Below are 18,351 nucleotides of genomic sequence, written 5' to 3'. Positions count from 1 at the left end.
CAGCCCGTTCCGCGTGGCGCTGTACACGGGCGAGATCAGCACGACGCGCACCCTGGACGAGGCGGACTCGGCGCGCCAGCGCCTGCTGGTGCTGGTGAAGGACCACGGCGAGCCGGCGCTGACGGCCACGGCCACTGTGCTGCTGTCGCTGGTGGAGAGCGGCCAGGCGCCAAAGGCGTCGTCGCGGGTGTTGGCGGGCGCGGCGGGCGCGGAGGCGGCGCTGGTGGATGTCAACGTGTACCTGATCGTCGCCATCTGCGCCGTGTCCAGCCTGTTGGTGCTGACGCTGCTGCTGTACACGGCGCTGCGGTGCTCGGCGCCGCCCACGGAGGGCGCGTGCGGGCCTGGCAAGCCCACGCTCGTGTGCTCCAGCGCGGTGGGGAGCTGGTCGTACTCGCAGCAGAGGCGGCAGAGGGTGTGCTCTGGGGAGGGCCCGCCCAAGACCGACCTCATGGCCTTCAGCCCCAGCCTACCTCCGGGTCCGGATACAGAAGTTGGAGGGGAAAGGCAGGACGCAGGATCAAATCACCCTGGGCAGGTGCGTTCTATAGTTCTATAGATTCCTCTTCTTTTGTAGTCTATGTTAGCTTTTTAAAAATCCACTTTATTTCATAGAAAATTTTAATGAATACGCTGTATTTTGAGTATTAATGTTTAAACGAGTATAAATGTTTTAGAGAACAATTTCTGTCAGTGAAATGCCAACCGATAAAAATCCAATTTTAATCATGAGATAAATCAAGGTGGTTTTATTTGTTTGGTTTGGTTTTGTGGTGGTTTTTTGTTTTTGTTTTTGGTTTTTTTTGGCCAATAAATGCCCTATTTCTCCAAAAGTTTTGGTAGAAAACGTTAAAAGAAGATGCAAAAATAACTCTGTCAGCATTTTATTATTATTTTTTCTAATTTTCAGTGATGTACCCAGACCACTTATTTCATCTCTAATCATCCCTACTGTAGATAATTACTGTGTCTTTTAACACAGTCTTTTACTTTAATATTTTCACATTAGATCTCTTGACTTTTCTCAATTCAGGCTAGATTGAACACTCTATTAAGTCTGAAAAGATATACCCTTTTCTGTGGTGTTAAACATGGATCATACACTTATTTTCCATTAAATAATCTTTAGTTTTGCCTCAACTGATAAGATAAAACCTGTTTTCATATTATTTGCAGTTAAAAATTCAGTCTTGCATTATTGTGTGGTGGTTTCATTGACATAATGTAACTTAAAAATTCTGTCGATTTATTTTATTGCATGTAATGGGTACAGATTTATCTACATCTTAGTCAAACAGAACTCCCAGATTTATGCTTACAAAGTGTACTAGGCAAATAAAGTTATTCATATCACTCGATCAAGTCTTCAGACTTGCTGAAGACATGCATATAGGCTTATAATATATGCAACATATGCTGGTTGGCAGTCCTAAGTTTTGTGGATTCATCTAGAAAGGGAAATATTAAGTCTATTAAAGTGAAGTGAAAATTATCATTTTCGCTCATCTGGCAACTTAAATTTTCTGTCTTTAAATGCTTTATCTCTAATGTTTGTGAAATTTTCTTTTCATGTGCTATAATCACATCTGATGATTCTACCAAAGGTCGTTTACCCTTACGTCATTCTTCTGATTCAGTGATCCTTAGCTATATATAGGGTGGCAGAGTCACTGATTTCTTTGAGGATTTGATGAAATTCATATGTGGCTATGCTCCCCTTTAGACTTAGGGGCTAAAATTTCTTTATTCTATAGTAGGCAACCAAATTAAAATACAAAATATTTCAGACTTAAAAGATTAAACCATCGTATCATTGATAAAACTGTAAAGATATAAATGTGAATGTTAGGTAGGGCACACGTTATTATCCATCTCCAAATGAAGTTCTTAGAATGACTCAGTGTCATCTAAATTTAATAAACAAAGATGTTGGAATATTTTAAGTACATGTTACATTTTTGCAAATTATTACTTTTGCAGTACATAAGTAGTTGATGCACATTTTTAGACAATTTCAAATTGTATGGGCTATTTTCTACAAACTTTGTGTCTTTTATCCTTATTCTTAATTTCAGGATTACATTTGATGGTGTAAAATTATAATTTCAACCATTTTCTAGTTCAACTCTCTAAGTATTAAGCTAATTTTAGATGTTCCTATCTCTTTAGTAATTTAATTATGTCTAACTGTGTGAAGACTACAGAACACACTACTTTTCAATGAAGTTTCTTAGCAATCATTGTACATTGACTTTTTTTGAAAATGGAAGATAGAAAATGAAGAAGCATGGTAGTGATATTAGACAATTTAGTCCAATAGAATCAAAATTCAAAATTTTTTGATTACTTAAGAGCCAGTTTTATAGTTGATTTATCTTTTACTTGTAGGAAGATTATTGATTATTATTTTCTGGTTCTATAAAGATTTCTTATCTCACTTCCTTTCATTATTAGATGTAAAAGGAATGGTGACAAATTGTTGGCTTAAAGATTTTGACTTGAATTTTAATGAGCTTATAAATGCTGTACTTAATTGTTCACAATTAGCTGTGGGCTCTTATCTGTTTTGTTTTCCCTTAAAGCTGATCTTGAATTAATTAATGAAATTATGGAAAGTCATTTGATTCTTCCTCGCATCATAGTCACCATTCTGATTTTCTGAAGAGAAGCAGATTTTGAGTGACTACTAGCTGACCCGAAGGGAACATTTAAAGGGAAACCAAAAGTTCATTATGAAGTTTATATTCTTTTGATTCTAGTCAGAGAGACTGGGCTCCAAAACATCTCACAGATCTTTTTCATATTAGGGCTCCACAGCCACTTTTGAATATTGTGTGAAATTTAGGGGCTTTGATTCAACATTTTACATGAAAATGCTTTTCTTCTGCTAGAGTAAAACCTTACGGGATCTGTACCCAGGCCTCATTTTAAGATGTTACGGGAATGAGAGCAGTTGTATGAAAAGTCATCACATTTGAGCATCAAGGAACCAAAAACAACTACATGTTCCATATTTATGATGAATTTTTATATCCAACAGAAGTATGAATAAAATAACTTATATGAATGAAATATTCAGTTAATAGAAATACTTTAGTTTCTTTTTCTTTGCTAAGTGCAGGAATTCTTGCGTTTCTCCTAAAGTCCTACAATGTGAAGGATAAAAGTCACTATAAGTGTGAATTGTAAGCAAAATAAGGTTGAGGGTGATGTATATTATTCTTTATTTTATTCTCCATGATAGGCAAAGAGTAGCTTCTGATATTCTGTATTTCCGTAATTATTTTATGATAGACTTTGAAGCAGAATATTTTAAAAACTGCAGTATAATGGAAATGACTGTGCTTTGGTACTAGTATCTTATACAGTAAAAAACAGGCATTTACAAACAATCCACGAAAATATCCAAAAGTCAAAAAATTTAGAGTCCCTGGAAGTGGCTAAACCAAAAAGAACCTCAGGATCCTTTCTTGTACTTACATAATCAGTCACATGATGTCGCTGTACACTCAGAAGGTGAAAAGGAAAAATTTTGTCTCCGCGCCCAGATTCCAACCATTGACAGAATAGGATTGACTCCATATTGACCGGAAAGCTGGGTAAATTTTACTATATATGTACCTGCAGAAAGGGAGACTGCTCATAAAGGTTCGCAGGTGAGCGATCCCTAAAAACCAACAGTCCTCCTTCAGAGATCTTGTTAACTACAATGGTATTTTCCTGGAGAGGAGGTCCAGGAGCCCCGAGTCTGCTGCTCTCGCTTCTGCTCCTCACAGTCTGGGAGGCCGGGAGCGGCCAGGTCCACTACTCGGTCCCGGAGGAGGCCAAACACGGCACCTTCGTCGGCCGCATCGCCCAGGACTTGGGGCTGGAGCTGGCGGAGCTGGTGCCACGCCTGTTCCGGGTGGCGTCCAAAGGCCACGGGGACCTTCTGGAGGTAAATCTGCAGAATGGCATTTTGTTTGTGAATTCTCGGATCGACCGGGAGGAGCTGTGCGGGCGGAGTCTGGAGTGTAGCATCCACCTGGAGGTGATCGTGGACAGGCCGCTGCAGGTTTTCCATGTGGAGGTGGAGGTGAAGGACATTAACGACAACCCACCGGTATTCAGAGAAGAAGAACAAAAGGTACTGATTTCTGAATCTGCACCTCTGGATTCTCATTTTCCTCTGGAGGGCGCTTCCGATGCGGATATCGGCGTAAACTCTCTTCTGACCTATAGGTTAGGTCTAAATGAGTATTTTACTCTTAAAATAATAACGAAAAACGATAAAAGTATATTGCCTGAACTAGTACTACGGAAGTCATTGGATAGAGAGGAAACTCCAGAACTTAATATACTCCTGACCTCCCAGGATGGCGGTAAACCCGAGCTGACAGGATCTGTTCAGATTAAAATTAGCATTCTGGATGTGAATGACAACGCTCCGGAGTTTGACAAGCCTGGCTATAAAGTAGTGCTGTTTGAAAATGTCCCAAATGGTACGAGAGTGATTCAGCTAAACGCTTCTGATCTAGACGAAGGGGTGAATAGAGAAATTTCCTATGGAATCAGACTGATTTTGCCGGTGAGTGAGAAATGCGTGTTTTCAATAAATTCAGAAACAGGTGAAATCAGAATTTATGGGAAATTGGATTTTGAAGAGAACAATGAGTATGAAATTCAGGTTAACGCCATTGATAAAGGGATTCCTTCTATGGCAGGTCATTGTACAATCCTAGTGGAAGTTCTGGATCTGAATGACAATACCCCTGAGGTAATGATCACTTCGCTGTCGCTCCCGCTGCGAGAGGATGCTCAGGTGGGCACGGTCATCGCCTTGATCAGAGTGTCCGACCGTGACTCTGGCGCCAACGGGCAGGTGACTTGCACCCTGTCACCCCATGTCCCCTTCAAGCTGGTGTCCACCTTCAAGAATTACTATTCGCTGGTGCTGGAAAGCACCCTGGACCGAGAGAGCGTGGCGAACTATGTTCTAGTAGTGACCGCGAGGGACGGAGGCTCGCCTTCGCTCTCCGCCACGGCCAGCGTGTCCGTGGAAGTGGCCGACGTGAACGACAACGCGCCGGCATTCGCGCAGCCCGAGTACACGGTGTTCGTGAAGGAGAACAACCCGCCCGGCTGCCACATCTTCACGGTGTCTGCGCGCGACGCCGACGCGCAGGAGAACGCGCTGGTGTCCTACTCGCTGGTGGAGCGGCGCGTGGGCGAGCGTGCGCTGTCGAGCTACGTGTCGGTGCACGCGGAGAGCGGCAAGGTGTACGCGCTGCAGCCGCTGGACCACGAGGAGCTGGAGCTGCTGCAGTTCCAGGTGAGCGCGCGCGACGCGGGCGTGCCTCCGCTGGGCAGCAACGTGACGCTGCAGGTGTTCGTGCTGGACGAGAACGACAACGCGCCCGCGCTGCTGCCGCGGCCTGGGGCGGGCGGCGCGAGCGGCGCGCTGAGCGAGCTGGTGTCGCGGTCGGTGGGCGCGGGCCACGTGGTGGCGAAGGTGCGCGCGGTGGACGCGGACTCTGGCTACAACGCGTGGCTGTCGTATGAGCTGCAGCCGGCGGCGGGTGGCGCGCGCAGCCCGTTCCGCGTGGCGCTGTACACGGGCGAGATCAGCACGACGCGCACCCTGGACGAGGCGGACTCGGCGCGCCAGCGCCTGCTGGTGCTGGTGAAGGACCACGGCGAGCCGGCGCTGACGGCCACGGCCACTGTGCTGCTGTCGCTGGTGGAGAGCGGCCAGGCGCCAAAGGCGTCGTCGCGGGTGTTGGCGGGCGCGGCGGGCGCGGAGGCGGCGCTGGTGGATGTCAACGTGTACCTGATCGTCGCCATCTGCGCCGTGTCCAGCCTGTTGGTGCTGACGCTGCTGCTGTACACGGCGCTGAGGTGCTCGGCGCCGCCCACGGAGGGCGCGTGCGGGCCTGGGAAGCCCACGCTCGTGTGCTCCAGCGCGGTGGGGAGCTGGTCGTACTCGCAGCAGAGGCGGCAGAGGGTGTGCTCTGGGGAGGGCCCGCCCAAGACCGACCTCATGGCCTTCAGTCCTTGTCTTCCACAGTCAGGAGAAGATTGTTTAAATCCTTCCAGTGAAGTAAGTCATTGATATCATTTAAGTATACCTGTTTCCTTTAATAACTTTTGTTAAGGTATAAATACATCCTTTCTTTCTTCTTCACATTATCTTTTAAACCAGGGACCATCTTCTGTGGTATGATCATTTTAGTCATTTTGAACTTTTTGTGTATTTCATGTTCATTTGAAACTTTCATTTGAAAGTTCACTTGAAGTTTCATGTTCACTAGTGAGATATAAAAATGAAATGGTGGTTATGGATCACCAGATTTTAAACTTTCTTATTCTATCATTTTTCTTATATGAATTATTAGCCTGAAAAATATTAGTACATAAGAGTAAAAACTGCATAGGTGTTTGGTAACTCTTAAATTTATTTTAAGTTTGAACTTAATTTCATGATCAGAGAATATTTGCAAAGTTAGTGCAAATAATTTTCAGATACTGTTAACTGGATTCCTTTATTTGCGCTCCTAAAGGTTTTATTTATTTATTTATTTATTTATTTATTTATTTGAGAGAGAGAGCGGGAGCAAGCATGAGTGGGGGCAGAGACAGAGGGAGAAGGAGGAGCAGACTCCCGCTGAGCAGGGAGCCTGGTGTGGGGCTTGATCCCAGAACCAGGAGATCATGACCTAGGCCGGAGGCAGATACTTAACTGACTGAGCCACCCAGGCACCCCCAATCAATAATTTTTGAATACATATACAATATTGAAATAAACTGCCTAGGTGATTCCCTACAAGGTGAAAGTGGGGGGTGGGCTCCAGAGATTAGGCATGTTTTATTAAAGAGTGCCTTGAAAGATAACTTTTCAACTGGAAGGTTTTACTGATGGACAGATAAGTATGAATAAATGAACAGAGTTTGCTGTAGTGAATGTGTACTTGAAGGATGAAACAGGGGAGATTCTGAAGGTAAGAAAGCTAGTAAAGAATTTTTTATAATATTCTAGGTATCGAGTAATGGAAGCAAATCATGACAGTCAAAATGGATCGAAAGGAACATGTGCAAGAGGCATTAGCAAAGTAGAAGCAACCTAAGAATGAATGATTCATTACAAATGATAAGAGAAAGACAAAAATACAGGATGACACTAACTTTTTTAGTTTGGTCATCTGGGAGGATGAGATTGCCATTAACCAAGATTCAGAATACAGTTGAAGAAACAGTTTGTGTATGTTTATTGAGCTAGCAAATGGAGAGAAACATTTCAGAAAATTTACTCCTAAGATTCTAGAGAATGCCAATGTGATTGGAAATACAGGTGTTGGGACGCCTGGGTGGCTCAGTCGGTTAAGCATCTGCCTTGGACTCAGTTCATGATCCCAGGGTCCTGGGATGAGTCCTGTTGGGCTCCTTGCTCAGTGGGGAGCCTGCTTCCCCCTCTGCTTGTGCTCTCTCTCTCTCTCTCTCTGAGAAATAAATAAAACCTTAAAAAAAAGAAATACAGGTCTGGAACTCAGGGGAGATTATAGATCTAGATTTGGGAGTAATTCCCTCATGGAAAAAAATCTATAGGAAAGGATAATATCAGAAAAGAGAGATTAAAGAATGAGAATAACATGTCCAAGTAAAGAATTTAGGTGAATAAGTACGTTCATTCCTGGGGTTGCTGTAGCAAATTACCAAAAACTGGGTGGCTTAAGACAAGCAAAACTTTATTCCCTCACCATTTTGGGGATCAGAAGTCCAAAATGCAAATATTGGCAGGGTTGTGCCCTCTGAAGCTCGAAGGGGCAATCTGTTGTCTCTTGTACCTTCTGATGGCTGTCAGCATTCCTTGGCTTGTGGCTACACCACTCCAATCTCTGTCTCCCTGGTCACATTGCCTTCTTTTCTGCATATCTTTTTATCTATATGTTTGCCTTATAAGGATATATGTGATTGCACTTTAGGGCCCACCTGGGGAATCCAGGCTGAACTCCTTCTCTCAGAACCCTAAACTTAATCACATTATTTGTCACAGAAGTAATACTCACAGGTTCCAGGGATTAAGATGTGGACATATCTTTTAGGGTAGTCGACATTCAAACCACTATAATAGGCTTAAAATCTTAAAGAGGTTATACAATAGAGGGCTGAAATAAAACTCAAAGTGTAATACATCAAGTAACTGTTAGAAGTTTGAGGTGAAGAGAAGGGGATAAACAGAACTAGCTTTCACCCCCAAGAAGTAGCAAATTTAAACGTGTGTATAATATGTGTACATATGTATGCGTGTGTATGTATATATTAATATATATGTGTACATACACATATGTACATATATATGGACACCTGAGTGTTTTTGTAGTGTAAGGAAAAGGAGCAAGTAAAAAGGAGATCCGAAGATGACACAGACAGATTAGGAATGAGGATGAAGATGAGGGGTGCCTGGGTGGCTCTGTTGGTGAAAGGTCTGCCTTTGGCTCAGGTCATGATCACAGGGTCCTGGAGTCTGAGTCGGCCTCCCTGCTGCTCAGTGGGGAGTCTGCTTCTCCCTCTCCCTGTGCCTCTCTCCTTGCTCATGGGCCCAGCGCTGGGCGCTCTTTCTCTCTCTCACTCTCTCTGTCAAATAAATAAATAAAATCTTTTAAAAAAAGAATAAAGATGAAGTTGAAAAATACGGGGGCATCTGGATGGTTCAGTCAGTTAAGCGTCTGACTGGCTATACGTTCGGGTCTTGATCTCAGGGTCTTGATCTTAGGGTTGTGAGTTCTGGCGTGGAGCCTACTTAAAAAAGGGAAAACAGAAAAAAAATGAAAATATGCAGGATGAAACAAGAGAAAATATTTTAAGAGCATAAGGTTGGCTTTAAAAGTGGGGACCATTGTTCCTTAGTAGGGAAATAAAAATGTCAATATAAGAAGAGAGCCATTGAGTTCATATCTGATTACTTATCTCTCTGTGTAAATTATCTGAGAACAAATGATGGAAATGAGGTTGGGAATTTGAGAAAATATGGAAGGATCTTTGTATGCAGGAGGAAAGAATTAATCAGGAATTTGTTTGAAAGCCCAAATAAAGGTAAAGGTGAGAGTAAACTTGTAGAGAATATAGTGATCATGGTCAAGCAACATCCCTAATTGGAGAAGCTAAGTTAGAGGGAGAAAATGAATTGTTAGGCTGTGTGTTAGAAGCTAAAGAAAATGTTAGAGGAGTAATAGAAGCAGGTGAGTGCTTTTGGCGTGTCTGACGTATCTCACATAGTTGACTCTGTAGTCTAGGTTAAGTGGAGTGGAAGGGGAGATAAGGTAGAGCTTGATAGACAAGAACAACTACAAATAATCAAGGGACTGTTACCACGATACGAGTAAAGTTTTGTTAAAGTAATGTAACAGGAGAGGAATATGGGTATAAGAGAATATCAGACACTCTACTCAAATTTTCAGAGATGAGCAAAGACACAGAAATGAACTCAACTATTGTTTCCTGCAGAATTGTGCACAGGACAGGCAAGATAATTATTGGAACTGTACTATATCTTTCATAGCACTATTTTGCCTGGAACTTTGTGGCTTGGTAGAGAGAGTTGTAGCAATAGGTAAAAGTAATATTCCCTTCCTTTCTTGCTTGCTAAAAATGTGTTAACATCTCTGCCTACCTGTTGATGTTTGGAAAATCAGATTCAACTGAAAGGATAGTAAAGTTTTTCCCAGGGATGGGGAGGAGAGGCAAGTTTAACCTATTGGTATTAATTTAAATTCCATCAAATACATAGGATGCTAGTTCTTGGCATCTTTTATGCAAAGAAAAATTTAAAGCATTGTTATATCTTAATGATCTAAATTATTGTGTTTATGCACAAAGATGCTCACATGCAAACATACACACATTGAACGGACACTTCCTTTAAATACAAATATTTTATCCACATTTCACAGTCATATTTGGGGGAATTTACACATATGATATGTTTACACATCTGGTATATCACTTATTAATATTTTCCACGATCATCTGTTTTATTCTTATAATTGATTATATTTCCATTTGGAGTTAATGGCTGTTGTGTGAGCAGTTCTAAATAAATATTACATGAAAAAGACATGCCCAACCCAAACCACCAAAGTTAGGCAGAACTGGAGACTGATTTCCAAAAGTGAATATCGAATATTCCTCTTTTAAAATTCTGCATGGGAGAACCTGGCTGGCTCATTCAGTAGAGCATGTGGCTCTTGATCTCGGGACTGTGAGTTCGACTCCCACACTGGGTGTAGAGACTACTTGAAAATAAAATCTTAAAAAAATTCTGCTTAAAAGTTTTACACTTGAAAAAATGTATTTGTGGAAAAATGGAATTCAACCAATTCTCAACTAGGATCCTATACAGAGCAGAATACAGTCATTTACTGTTTCTGGAAAGAAAGACATTTAATGTTCAATTACCTATTTGCAGTGAAAAACATTACGAAATGACAGAAACAAAAACAAAATAAAACCCTCTACATCAATGGAAAATGTGAAGACCTATCATTTTTACAGTTACTCATTCATGCACATGGTGTCGCTCTTCACTGAGAACATTTCCCAGAAGAACATGCCTCCGCTTCCTCCTTCCTGCAGAAAATTCGGCAGATAGTGGAAAACCTCTAGTGAATCCTCCCCCAGAAGCCGGTGAGAGTTAGTTTGCGGTAAGGTATAAATTATACTTCAGATATCTTTGAATCCTTTTGAGTGTACCATGCTGTTCTCCTGGCGAGGAGGCCCAGGAGCCCCGAGTCTGCTGCTCTCGCTTCTGCTCCTCGCAGTCTGGGAGCCTGGGAGCGGCCAGGTCCACTACTCGGTCCCGGAGGAGGCCAAACACGGCACCTTCGTCGGCCGCATCGCCCAGGACTTGGGGCTGGAGCTGGCGGAGCTGGTGCCGCGCCTGTTCCGGGTGGCGTCCAAAGGCCACGGGGACCTTCTGGAGGTAAATCTGCAGAATGGCATTTTGTTTGTGAATTCTCGGATCGACCGGGAGGAGCTGTGCGGGCGGAGTCTGGAGTGTAGCATCCACCTGGAGGTGATCGTGGACAGGCCGCTGCAGGTTTTCCATGTGGAGGTGGAGGTGAAGGACATTAACGACAACCCGCCTGTGTTCCCTGAAAGTAAGAAAAGACTAGTAATTGCAGAATCTAGACCCCCAGAAACTCGGTTTCCACTAGATGGCGCATCCGATGCAGATATTGGAGTAAACTCGGCCTTGACCTACCGAATCGATCCCAACGAGTATTTCGTTTTGGACACACGAAACAATCGTGAACAAACGTCTTCGTTGTCACTTGTATTGAGAAAATCATTGGACAGAGAGCAAATTCAGGAGCATAGCTTATTATTGACAGCCAATGATGGGGGCAAACCGGAGCTGACCGGCACAGTTCAGTTGCTGATTACAGTTTTGGATGTGAATGACAATGCCCCAGAATTTGACCAGTATATTTATAAGGTGACAGTGTTAGAGAACGCATTTAATGGAACATTAGTGATCAAGCTAAATGCCACAGATCCTGATGATGGTACGAATGGAGACATAATCTACTCGTTTAGAAGGCCTGTATCGCCTGCGGTGTTATATGCATTTATCATTAATCCCAACAATGGAGAAATTAGAACCAGAGGTAAACTAGATTTCGAAGAAAAGAAGTTGTATGAAATATCGGTGGAGGCAATAGACAAGGGGAATATTCCAATGGCAGGTCATTGTACCATTTTGGTGGAAATACTAGATATAAATGATAATACCCCAGAAATTACCATCACTTCTCTGTCACTTCCGGTGCGAGAGGATGCTCAGGTGGGCACGGTCATCGCCTTGATCAGCGTGTCCGACCGTGACTCTGGCGCCAACGGGCGGGTGACTTGTTCATTAATACCCCATGTCCCCTTCAAGCTGGTGTCCACCTTCAAGAATTACTATTCGCTGGTGCTGGATAGCACCCTGGACCGCGAGAGCGTGGCGAACTATGTTCTAGTAGTGACCGCGCGGGACGGAGGCTCGCCTTCGCTCTCCGCCACGGCCAGCGTGTCCGTGGAAGTGGCCGACGTGAACGACAACGTGCCGGCATTCGCGCAGCCCGAGTACACGGTGTTCGTGAAGGAGAACAACCCGCCCGGCTGCCACATCTTCACGGTGTCTGCGCGCGACGCCGACGCGCAGGAGAACGCGCTGGTGTCCTACTCGCTGGTGGAGCGGCGCGTGGGCGAGCGTGCGCTGTCGAGCTACGTGTCGGTGCACGCGGAGAGCGGCAAGGTGTACGCGCTGCAGCCGCTGGACCACGAGGAGCTGGAGCTGCTGCAGTTCCAAGTGAGCGCGCGCGACGCGGGCGTGCCTCCGCTGGGCAGCAACGTGACGCTGCAGGTGTTCGTGCTGGACGAGAACGACAACGCGCCTGCGCTGCTGCCGCGGCCTGGGGCGGGCGGCGCGGGCGGTAGCGCGCTGAGCGAGCTGGTGTCGCGGTCGGTGGGCGCGGCCACGTGGTGGCGAAGGTGCGCGCGGTGGACGCGACTCTGGCTACAACGCGTGGCTGTCGTATGAGCTGTGCCGGCGGCGGGTGGCGCGCGCAGCTCCGCCGTGTGGCGCTGTACACGGGCGAGATCAGCACGACGCGCACCCTGGACGAGGCGGACTCGGCGCGCCAGCGCCTGCTGGTGCTGGTGAAGGACCACGGCGAGCCGGCGCTGACGGCCACGGCCACTGTGCTGCTGTCGCTGGTGGAGAGCGGCCAGGCGCCAAAGGCGTCGTCGCGGGTGTTGGCGGGCGCGGCGGGCGCGGAGGCGGCGCTGGTGGATGTCAACGTGTACCTGATCGTCGCCATCTGCGCCGTGTCCAGCCTGTTGGTGCTGACGCTGCTGCTGTACACGGCGCTGCGGTGCTCGGCGCCGCCCACGGAGGGCGCGTGCGGGCCTGGCAAGCCCACGCTCGTGTGCTCCAGCGCGGTGGGGAGCTGGTCGTACTCGCAGCAGAGGCGGCAGAGGGTGTGCTCTGGGGAGGGCCCGCCCAAGACCGACCTCATGGCCTTCAGCCCCAGCCTTCCTCCGTGTCTGAGTTCTACGGAGGGAACAAGTGAAAGAGAACCAGACTCAGAACATTTGAAAGAGGTGAGTTCGTATTAAAAACTGCGTCACTATTTTAGCCTTACAGTTTTATCGTTTAAAGTTCTTCATTCTTAGTTATAACATTATTCTTTAATTTTGCTCGTCTTCCTAGTATTTAAAGAGTGTTATTGACATCATGGATTGAATTATTGTTCAGATCAAAGCGCCTGGGTGGCTCAGTCGGTTAAGCTTCGGACTCCATTTCTGCTCAGGTCCTTTCTCAGGGTTAGGCGATGGAGCCTCAGGTGGGCCTAGCTCTGGGTATTGAGCCTGCTTAAAGATTCTCTTTCTCCGACCCTGCCCGCGTGTTCTCTCTCCAAACAAATAAACAAATATTGTTCAGATTGAACTCGTAAGCAAAAAGCCATAATAAATTGCCCATAATCCTAATCATTTGTGGGGTTTTTTTTTTAGTATTACTAACAGTTTGTAAGTATTTATTTCCTATATGCGAATTTACAAGAAGCCACACATTATGAATACTTAAGCATTCAGAAAGATTTGTTTTATTGAGGCTAATGAGAATTTTAAAACAAATGTCTTTATTTAGAAAATTTATACATATGCCTGTATACATGTTTTATTTTAAAGAGCACATAACCTTTTACAAAAATGCCCTTTAGAAGTTTGTTTTTGTTTGTTTCTTTAAAAAAAAAAACGAACCTTTTTTCGGTTTGGTCCCTCCTCATTTTCTTCTGGTCACATCACCATTTCCGTGAGGTATCCAATCCAAAGGCGGCTTGTGATTTTCTTTCACATATTGATTTGCAGTCATTTAATTGCTCCACAGGTGCATACATCTGGTGGGGTTTTTTGTTATTGTTTATTTTAGAAAGTTTATTAGGCTAGGTAATGCATTTTACACTTCTCAATCACCAATGTCTTTGGAAATCCCCACAAATCTGATACTTTTAATAGCTGTCTAGTACCCCCCATAAATGCAGGGTAAATCTTTTATATATTCAGTTATTCAACTGTGGATGAGCAATTTGTTTCAAGTGTTCTTTTGCCCTCATAAACCATGCTGTACTATCACTTACATACTTCTAAAATATTGGTGCTTTTATTTCTGCGAAATTCACTTTCAGATGTGGGATGGACACATCAAAGGGTATTAATAATTTTAATTTTAAAATGTGTTGCTAGAGTACTTTCCAAGAATTTTGTAGTACTTTTAATTTCCACAAACAAGTTATGAGCACCCTCTCTTATCTCTAAAATCAATAGCGGGTTTTATATTCTGCCAGAGTGATATCTCACTGTTACTTTAACTTTGATTCCACATACCACCAGTGATTTTGAGTGTATTGTCATTTGTATTTGGTTTTCTTTGATTTGTTAATTAAATTATTTGCCCATTTTTATTTGAAAAATTTTTTCTTTGTTTTTCAGTTTGGGAACGTTCTTTGTAAAATATAGATATATTAACTTTTATCTTCTACCTATTTCAGAAATTTTTTTTCTCCTATACAATTTATATTGATTTGTTTATAGTATATTTTGCCATGTAAAAGTGTTTTTTATATTTCTATATTAAAGTATATCTATTTTTCTTTTATGGATTTTATGGTCTCCATGTTTAGTTAGGAAGATCTTAGTTTTTATATGGACCATCCATTAATTAAATTAATAAACATTTATTTCTAATTTAAGTTTATTTGAAAAGTTGAAGTATAATTGACATAATATTATATTCATTCAGATATACCATGTAATTATTTGACATTTGTATATATTGGGAGATGATCACCACAATAAGTCTAGTTCACACCCATCAACATACACTGTTACAAATTTTTTTTCTTGTAATGAAAACTTTTCAGATCTACTCTTTTAACGACCTTCAAATATGTAATTCAGTATTATTAACTATAGTAATTGTTCTGTATATTATTTATTTTATAGCCTGAAGTTTGTACCTTTTGCTCACCTTCACGCATTTTGCCCACTCCCATCTGCTGCAAATGGCAAACACCAATCTTTTAGTTTTCTTTTTTAGGTTCCACATAAATGAGATAATTTTTCTTTTTCTTCTTTTTTAAAAAAAAGATTTTATTTATTTATTTGAGAGAAAAAGAGAGAGAGCATGCATGAGCAAGGGAGGAGGGGCAAAGGGAGAGGGAGAAGAAGACTCCCCATTGGGCAGGGAGCCCAATGTGAGGCTCTCGATTCCAGAACCCCAGGGTCATGACCTGAGCCAAAGGCAGACTCTTAAACAACTGAGCCATGCAGGTACCCCCCTTTTCTTTTTATTTTTAAAGATTTATTTATTTTAGAGCAAAAGAGAGACAGAGCAGGGGGGACCAGAGGAGAGGGGCAGATAGAATCTTAAGCAGACTCGGCTCTGAGCATGGAGCCCTACGTAGGCTCCATCTCATGACCCTGAAATCACCACCCTGAGATCATGACCTGAGCGGAAACCAAGAGTCTGACATTTAACTGACTGTGCCACCCAAGTGCCCCCAAATAATTTTTCTTAATGTAGTTATTTATTGCTATAAACTTCCTTCTTAACCCTGCTTTTTTTTTTTTTCCCCCACCCTCCTCCCCTCTGAAGTCCTCAGTTTGTTTCTCATAGTCCATAGTCTCTCATGTTTCATTCCCCCTTCTGATTACCCCCCTTTCTTTATCCCTTTCTTCCCCTACTGATCATTCTAGTTCTTATGTTCCATAGATGAGAGAAATCATATGATAGTTGTCTTTCTCTGCTTGACTTATTTCACTAAGCATTATCTCCTCCAGTGCCGTCCATGTTGTAGCAAATGTTGAGAACTCGTTCTTTCTGATAGCTGAGTAATATTCCATTGTATATATGGACCACAACTTCTTAATCCAGTCATCTGTTGAAGGGCATCTCGGCTCCTTCCACGATTTAGCTATTGTGGACATTGCTGCTATGAACATTGGGGTGCATATGGCCCTTCTCTTCACTACGTCTGTATCTTTGGGGTAAACACCCAGTAGTGCAATGGCTGGATCATAGGGTAGCTCAATTTTTAACTTTTTAAGGGACCTCCACACTGTTTTCCAGAGTGGCTCTACCAACTTGCATTCCCACCAACAATGTAGGAGGGATCCCCTTTCTCCACATCCTCTCCAACAATTGTTGTTTCTTGCCTTGTCTATTTTTGCCATTCTAACTGGCGTAAGGTGGTATCTCAGTGTGGTTTTGATTTGAATTTCCTTGATGGCTAATGATTTTGAACATTTTTTCATGTGTCTGTTAGCCATTTGTATGTCTTCATTGGAAAAGTGTCTGTTCATATCTTCTGCCCATTTTTTGATTTGTTTATTTGTTTCTCGTGTATTGAGTTTGAGAAGTTCTTTGTAGATCTTGGATACCAGTCCTTTATCTGTAGTGTCATTTGCAAATATCTTCTCCCATTCCGTGGGCTGCCTCTTAGTTTTTCTGACTGTTTCCTTGGCTGTGCAGAAACTTTTAATCTTGATGAAGTCCCATAAATTCATTTTGTCTTTTGTTTCTCTTGCCTTTGGGGATGTATCATGAAAAAGGTTGCTTTGGCCGATGTCGTAGAGGTTGCTGCCTATGTTCTCCTCTAGAATTTTGATGGATTCCTGTCTCACATCGAGGTCTTTCATCCATTTGGAGTTTATTTTTGTGTATGGTGTGAGATAGTGGTCAAGTTTCATTCTTTTGCATGTAGCTGTCCAATTTTCCCAGCACCATTTATTGAAGAGACTGTTGAAAAGGAAAAACAAAGCTGGGGGCATCACAATGCCGGATTTCGAGCTGTACTACAAAGCTGTGATCACAAAGACAGCATGGTACTGGCACAAAAACAGACACATAGACCAATGGAACAGAATAGAGAGCCCAGAAATGGACCCTCAGCTCTTTGGGCAACTAATATTTGATAAAGCAGGAAAAAACATCCGGTGGGAAAAAGACAGTCTCTTTAACCCTGCTTTTGCTGCATCCCATAAGTTTTGGTACGTTGTGTTTCCATTTTCACTTGTTTCAAAATATTATTTCCCTTTGATTTTATCTTTGACCTACTGTTTTTCAGGAGTGTGTTATTTAATTTCCACATATTTGCAAATTTTTTTAGTTTTTCTCCAGTTATCAACTTCTAGTTTTATATGATTTTGGTCGGAAAAGCTACTCTGTACGATTTCAGTCTTTTAAAGTTTGCTGAGACTTATTTTGTGACCTAACACATGATCTGTCCTGGACAATGTTCTATGTGCGCTGAGAAGGATGTGTATTCTACTGAAGTTGGCGGGTGTGTCCTGTACATGTCTGTTAGGTCCATTCGGTCTAAAGCAGAGTTAAACTTCAGTGTTTTCTTATTTGTTGTCTTTCTGGATGATCTATCCATTGATGAAAGTGGGGTATTGGAGTCCCCTGCTGTTACTGTAATGTCTATGACTCCCTTCAGATATGTTAGTATTTGCTTTATATATTTATGTGCTTGGATGTTGGGTAGATGCATAACAATTGTTATATCCTCTTAGTGAATTGACCCCTGTATCGCTATATAATAACCTTTGTCTCCTGTTAGTTTTTTATTTTTATTTATTATTATTATTTTTAAGATTTTATTTATTTATATGACAGAGAGACAGCCAGCGAGAGAGGGAACACAGCAGGGGAGTGAGAGAGGAAGAAGCAGGCTCCCAACGGAGGAGCCCGATGTGGGATTCGATCCCGGAACGCCGGGATCACGCCCTGAGCCGAAGGCAGACGCTTAACGACTGCGCTACTCAGGCGCCCCATCCTGTTAGTTTTTTAATACTTAAAGTCAGTTTTATCCGATACAATTATAGCTACTGCTGCTCTTTCTTTTTGTTTCCATTTGCATGGAATATCTTTTTCCTTCTCTTCATTTTAAACCTATGTGTGTCCTTGAAACTGTAGTGAATATCTTGGAGGCAGCCTATAGTTGGGTCTTGTTTTCTCATCCATTCAGCTGCTCTGTGCCTTTGATTGGAGAACTTACCCATTTTCATTTAAAATAATGATAGGTAAAGGACTTACTCTGTCCATCTTGTTCATTGTTTTCTGGCTGTTTTATAGTATCTTTGTTCTTTTTTCCCCCCTCTCTTGCTATCTTCCTTTGTGAATTGTTGGTTCTCCCTAGTGATATACTTAGATTTCCTTTTCTTTTCCTTGTGTTATCTACTATAGTTTTTTTGTTTTATGGCTACCTGTGGCTTAATTGAAGCATCTTATAGACATAAGCCTATTTTAAGCTGACAGCGGCTTGGCTA

At 43.0% G+C, this 18,351-nt stretch overlaps 2 protein-coding genes and 1 pseudogene across 2 annotated transcripts; all 3 read left to right on the top strand.

Moving 5' to 3' along the window:
• The window catches only part of LOC103663929, a 2,478-nt pseudogene extending 1,821 nt beyond the window's left edge, over positions 1–657 (top strand).
• A 3,052-nt stretch (positions 658–3,709) lies between these two features.
• Positions 3,710–6,110, top strand: LOC103663928 (protocadherin alpha-12-like). The gene has a single exon (XM_040621931.1). It carries the CDS (start codon positions 3,710–3,712, stop codon positions 6,089–6,091), a length of 2,382 nt encoding a protein of 793 aa, XP_040477865.1. The 3' UTR covers positions 6,092–6,110.
• A 4,616-nt stretch (positions 6,111–10,726) lies between these two features.
• PCDHA13 (protocadherin alpha 13) lies at positions 10,727–13,115 on the top strand. Its single transcript, XM_040622337.1, is given in 5 exon segments — positions 10,727–12,488; positions 12,491–12,523; positions 12,526–12,592; positions 12,594–12,999; positions 13,001–13,115. Coding segments are annotated over 5 exon segments (2,337 nt in total). The 3' UTR covers positions 13,070–13,115.
• The last annotated feature ends 5,236 nt before the right edge of the window (positions 13,116–18,351 follow it).

The sequence above is a fragment of the Ursus maritimus genome, unplaced genomic scaffold, assembly GCF_017311325.1.
Source record: "Ursus maritimus isolate PB19 unplaced genomic scaffold, ASM1731132v1 scaffold_5, whole genome shotgun sequence".
Classification (NCBI taxonomy): domain Eukaryota; kingdom Metazoa; phylum Chordata; class Mammalia; order Carnivora; family Ursidae; genus Ursus; species Ursus maritimus.
Note: the sequence above shows the minus strand (reverse complement) of the source record. Positions and strands in the feature narration are given on the sequence as shown.

Coding starts and splice junctions, on each gene's coding strand:
- LOC103663928 (XM_040621931.1), top strand. CDS start 3,710: ATGGTATTTTCCTGGAGAGGAGGTCCAGGAGCCCCGAGTCTGCTGCTC.